The following is a 6000-nucleotide window of genomic DNA, read 5'->3' as shown; positions in this document are numbered from 1 at the left end:
TGAACCCACAGCCCGGGCATATGCTTCCAACCTGGACTCCAATGGTGACCTCCTGGATCAAAGGACAACACTCAACCACTGAGCCACGCCGGCTAGGTGCAAAACATCCTCTTGAATACATTAGGAAAATATATGTAATCACCCTCATGAATTTAGCCATGGCTTGTATAGGCTTTAAATTTGTCACTATTTTGTTCAACAAATAAATACCTCCTTATGCTCCACTTGGTGAGCTAGAAGCTGGGACAGTACACAACAAAGAGCACTCGGTTCCTATCAGGAATGCCTCAGAATCTTGGGCATCAATGTTTCAGTTTCCACTATCATTGTTTTGAGACTAATTCTGGTCTAATTTGATTTTATTATATTTATTTACAATATTGCTTTTAAAATAAGATTTCCATACTTATAGAAAAAAGTATCTTTCATCCAATGTGAAAAACAAGGGAGCACTATGTTTTGCTTTCCTTAGCCTGCCTTCTAAATTGACTGTGAAATGATTTATATTTTTCAGAGTTTATTTCAATTATCTGCAAAGGATTTAAAATGGAATACAAAAATATCAGGTATTTTTCTTTAGCTCAATTTTTTAAACCCTCCTTACCTATAACTTATAGATTTGTGTTTTATTTATCATCTTTACTGTTTTTCTTTTAAATTATTTTGGAAACAACTTTAAAACATTTCAATTGCTCTTTTGACATTTCACTGATCAATATTTCACTGAAGGTATTGACTTTCTCTAGGATGCAGAGAGACTAATAGAAATTACACAAAAATTTCTACTGAATGAATTTCTCCACCTTCTTGGTGATTGTACACCTGCTTTCCTTATAAGGAGAACAAGGAAGTAAATCATGTTGAAGTTGCTTTTAAGCACAGCTTTTCTTCTTTACCTGTCCAGGTAGCCTCTCTTTTCATTTGTCTTAATGAAAACGTTTTTATTTACATCTCAAGTTTCTTTTCAAAGCAGTGTAAGTAGTATTCAAAATTTTACACTTGGAGGAAAAAAGACTTTAACGATGTTCAGCTTTGGTCTTGTAATGTCGAAGGTAATTCATTTTTTAATCTGTTTGCACAGCGAGAACTGAAACGAATGGGGATTGAACTGCTTTGCCTGTTCTTTCTATTTCTAGGAAGGAACGATCACGTACAAGGTAAGACCTGAGCTCTCCGATATATTGCTTTCATGGTATGCTTGACTAACCTGTCATTTGGTTCAGAAACTCGATCTGAAGTCATTTTTTATTTAACCGGTTTGATTGCTTTCTTGCCATTGAGCGAACACTTTAACAAATTACAGGCAGACGCAGGACTGTTCCACAGCATATGCTCTAGGCTTAAAGTAAATAAATACAAAGGTTGCATGGGAACTTTAATGAGGAGAATTAAACAGCATTACTACACAATAGGACTTCTTAATACATTTGTGACAACCATTTTGTTAACTTTACTAGCAATTTTTTTTTATACAAGAGTAATGACCTTGAGAGAACAGGGATTTATTTAAAAACTAAAACTATAGTACATTTAAGAGAGAAGCATTTTAAATGGGTACAAATATATTTTTTAAATTAAAGTGGATGATAATGAATGAGGACAGTAAATGATGATTTTATATTTGTGAACATTGGAATATTTCATATTTTAAGAATAAAGAGAATCATCATTTGGGGATAATAAGACATACATATTTTCAACGTGGTTGATGTCAAATATAAACTTCATAAATTGGTAACATTTTGAGGACTGATCTTTGAAGACAAAAATAAACTTTGCTATTGCTTCCTTCAAGTACTTTAAGAGCCATAAGTCTGGGGAGTGGAGTGACTGAGAGAGTGCTTAATCCCTGTGTCTTGCTGGGTTTAAACACAGGTGGCTGTGCCATGGGAGGTGCAGAGACCTGCGGAGACTGTTTGCTCATTGGACCTCAGTGTGCCTGGTGCTCTCAGGAGGTAAAGCAAATGATCTCAACCTGTTGTAAAAGCCTCAGTTACACTTACATTAATGCCACCAGTGGTTGTTCTGATAGTGTCCTGCTCTCTGTGGGGTTAGAGGAGTGAGAGAAACCTAGGAGGGAAAATGTAAGCATTAGTAGATGGATCAAAGTAGTCATTGCTGTGATTACTTTCAAAAGCAATTTGCAGAGGGAGTAAATGTCAAATTATTCTGAAAAATATTTAACTTGGGGTCTGTTATTTCACCTGTTTCCTCCCCTTATATTAAAGCCATTTCTAACTGTTCACCAGTCAAATGCCATCAGAGGTCATGGAGATGGCATTTTCTAATGTTAAAAATATATTGACTTCAGTACCATCGTTGTAGTCCACCTGTGAACCGGGATTCATTCTGAATCATTGCGAGATTCTAAGAGAAGCGTTCTAGATTTGGGTTAAACTTTACTATTCAGACATTACCCAGTTCTTTTAAACATTACATTTCCATGAGCTTGGTGACTGTACCACAATGACCAAGCCCAAAATAGCATTCCTTATCTGATCAAATGGAAAAGTATATGGAATTAGTACAAGGACTAGGGAATGTATTATAAGCCAGCCTGAGTCACTGCCTCCTGTGACACTAGAGAGCAACCTGTAATGATTCTTGATAAGAACAACAGCAAAAAAAGCTGCTTAGCCTTTTCTGGATTTAGAACACTTTGCTACTGAATCTCATACAGAGAATCTAAACACAAATCAAAACATACCAACGCCAAGTTCAGCAAGGACTGGTAGCATGCTCCAGGGGAACCAACCTGGACATCTAACTCAGACCAGGCTAGAACTGTTCAACACGCCTCCCAGGCTGAATGTACACCCATGGAGGAGGGCTTCAGGGATCCCAGAGCGAAAATCCAGCTCACGCCTCCTACCTCTTGACTGATGAGGCACAAACAAAAGTGCAGTGCGAGGGAATTATGCTTTTTCTTTTCTTCTTTGTATTGAGTTCATTGGGGTGACATTTGTTATTAGAATTATATAGGTTTTAGGGGTACAATTCTATAATATATCATGTGTCTCTTGTATTGTGTGTTCATCACCCCAAGTCGTCTTCCATCACCATATCCTCTTTTGACTCCTCCCATCCCCCTTTCCCTCTGGTAATCACCATACTGTTGTCTGTATCTATGAGATGGGTGTGTGTGTGTGCGTGTGTGTGTGTGTGTGTTTTGCTTAATCCCTTTACCTTTTTCACCCAGCCTCCAGAATTAGGCCTTTCTGAGCTCATGTATGAAGAGTAGATTTGAGAATATACAAAGAAGGTAAAACCCACATTTTTGTTTACATTGACTCCCTGAAAAAGACAATATTAGTTTCCTACCAGAGATGTAAAACAACAAATCAGTCTAACAAAATGTTCACTCTGGAATTTTTATTTCAATGCATCTTTAAGCACTCATTTAAGAGAGCTTCCTAAGTTACCACTGATAGCTTTACCTGGGAATGATACTTGGTAGTTAGTTATTGACAAATTTTAAAGCCAGATTATTCTAAAAGATTACTCTAATGGTAGCAGTTATATCAGCTGAGGCAGTTGGAACAAAAGGTAAATTAGGCTTCTCTTTAAAGCAGAGAGAAGAATAGCTTCTATGATTAACACCCGCTGTAGTCTTTTGGCAAAGATGGTAATTATAGGTGGTAGCAGTGACATGTTGAGAAGAGTTCCGAGGCCTTGTCCAGCCACTGTTTACCTTGGATACATCACAGAAAGTTAGTTTGCTATACCTAGCCTGGTGCCTCAGATATGCACAGGCTTGACTGATACAGAACGAATTATAGTCTCAAAAATCAATTTCAGAAGGAAAGTTTCCTAGCTGGTGAAAACAGCAAAAGTGGCTTAGAATTCTAAGGAATGAGAACAACAACATGAGCATTGATTTGCCTTTTTCCAAGCATGCGAGTCAATGGGCCTCAAGTTTGACTGCTTAGAGCCTCACAAGTTCTTTCCAGGTAAGACAAGTATTTATCCTTTCACTCCTTCTGCCTTTGTCTTGGGAATCCCAGGCCACATGTCTTCCTGGAAACACTCATCTCACTGCCTCCTGCTACTCGGCTAAATCAGAGCTACTGGAAAACTCCTGAGTCCTATACAGAAAAGCACTATATTCTCTTCCATTTCATTTCCCCGCTTCCAAATCTTGGAAAAAGTTCTAAAAGATCTTAAATTGAATACTTTAAGACACTGGGTTTAAAGTCCCCAAGAGGTTAACTTTAATGAAATGATACTGTAACGTAAGGGTGATGCATCCATGTATTAAACCAGGACAGAGAGCTAGATAAAGCGATGTAGGAATCCACAGAAAAAGGTCACTGGATTTGGTGTTAGACATGCTGAGAACGTGGACAATCCTAGGATTCCACAAACCTACAGGCCATCTGTGAATTTATCACAGATGATATCTACTGTGTTATCTGAATCATCTGTCTCATGATTCTGGACATAGCACAAGAAATTTGAAAAATAAGCATTTTATAAAACAAAACAAAAAATTCTTGGGTAAATTCACTTGAATATAATAAAAAGAAGAAGGCAATTTTACTCTTAATTTTAGTGGCAGAATTCCCTGGTTATTCTGCTATAACTTAATTTTAGACATACTATCAATAGAAGGGATACGATATTCTGAGTATGGCAAGATGCCTAACTAGTAAAGCAAGCAAAATAAAATTGTGTTTTATAAAAATACAGATTTGTCTTTTTCTTTTTATTGTTTTTCCTTTTTAGAATTTTACCCAGCTACCTGGAGTTGGTGAAAGATGTGATACCCAAGCAAATCTTCTAGCTAAAGGATGTCAAGTAAACTTCATCGAAAACCCTGTCTCCCAAGTAGAAATACTTACAAATAAGCCTCTCAGTGTAGGCAGACAGAAAAATAGTTCTGACATTGTTCAGATTGCACCTCAAAGCTTGATTCTTAAATTGAGACCAGGTATGTTATGATTGACATGAGCATTGGATCATGTAAATAAATCTAAGATCACATGGTAATATCACTGTTCTGCTCATATTCCTTGTACCACATATTACAATACCATTGTTTATTATTTCCTTTTCCCATTCTTAAGGAAATAGAGAACTGCTTTTCTTTATTCATATTGGTCACTTGTACTCCAAATGTGTCACTAAAAAAAAAGCCTTATCTAATAGTAACCATTTGAACTGCTCAAATGTTGTTAAGGTTTTCCTCACATTTCTTCAAGAGTTGTAATGTAGCTTTAAACTCCTTTTCATTTTGCTCTCCTTTTCTAAAACCACATACAAAAAAATAAGCTTATCTCCCATCTAAATGGATGCTAGTCCTCCCACGGAGATATAAAATATCCTAACTTACCTCCTTCAGTAGCTCTAAACACACTGCTGAAAGACTACCATCAGCTCATTCATTTATAAACTTTGCCACCTAGCTAAAGAAATCTTTAGTATCTTCAGTAACTTCTTATTGAAATGAAATAGCCAGGTAGCCCAGTGATTGGCTAGTCACAAACATGTCTCAATGCATATTTATGGGTTCACTTTTCTTGCGGGGTATTTGCAGGTGGTGAACAGACTCTGCAAGTGCAAGTCCGCCAGACCGAGGATTACCCAGTGGACTTGTATTACCTCATGGACCTCTCGGCCTCCATGGATGATGACCTCAACACAATCAAAGAGCTGGGTTCCCTGCTTTCCAAGGAGATGTCTAAATTAACTAGCAACTTTAGACTGGGCTTTGGCTCCTTTGTGGAAAAACCCGTCTCCCCTTTTATGAAAACAACGCCAGAAGAAATCTCCAACCCTTGCAGGTAAGTAAATGATTCTCTGGAATCTTTGAACACTGATTTTCTGTAGAGATAGCCCTGCTCTGAGCTGCATTTGGCAGGAGCTTGCTAACTCCCTGGCATTTCCCTCCTGTCTGGTTAGATCTCAGCAGCTCTCTCAGTTGCCTGGGTTTTTCAGAACCAAGAGAAAGTCATCTTAATACATGGTTCTAGCCTTGGGTCCTTGCAGCATCTGTCTCTC

The 6000-nt window shown here is 37.6% G+C and overlaps 1 protein-coding gene across 1 annotated transcript in view; it reads left to right on the top strand.

Moving 5' to 3' along the window:
- Positions 1-934: 934 nt before the first annotated feature.
- The window catches only part of ITGB6 (integrin subunit beta 6), a 72934-nt gene continuing 67868 nt past the window's right edge, over positions 935-6000 (top strand). Inside the window, exons 1-5 of the mRNA XM_008138645.3 lie at positions 935-974; positions 1082-1157; positions 1876-1955; positions 4726-4930; positions 5537-5783. Coding sequence (XP_008136867.2) covers positions 1097-1157; positions 1876-1955; positions 4726-4930; positions 5537-5783 — 593 coding nt within the window. The 5' untranslated portion in view covers positions 935-974; positions 1082-1096. The remainder of the gene's footprint in view (positions 975-1081; positions 1158-1875; positions 1956-4725; positions 4931-5536; positions 5784-6000) is intronic.

The sequence above is a fragment of the Eptesicus fuscus genome, chromosome 11 (assembly GCF_027574615.1).
Source record: "Eptesicus fuscus isolate TK198812 chromosome 11, DD_ASM_mEF_20220401, whole genome shotgun sequence".
NCBI classification, from domain to species: domain Eukaryota; kingdom Metazoa; phylum Chordata; class Mammalia; order Chiroptera; family Vespertilionidae; genus Eptesicus; species Eptesicus fuscus.
This window is presented reverse-complemented; position numbering and strand designations above follow the sequence as displayed.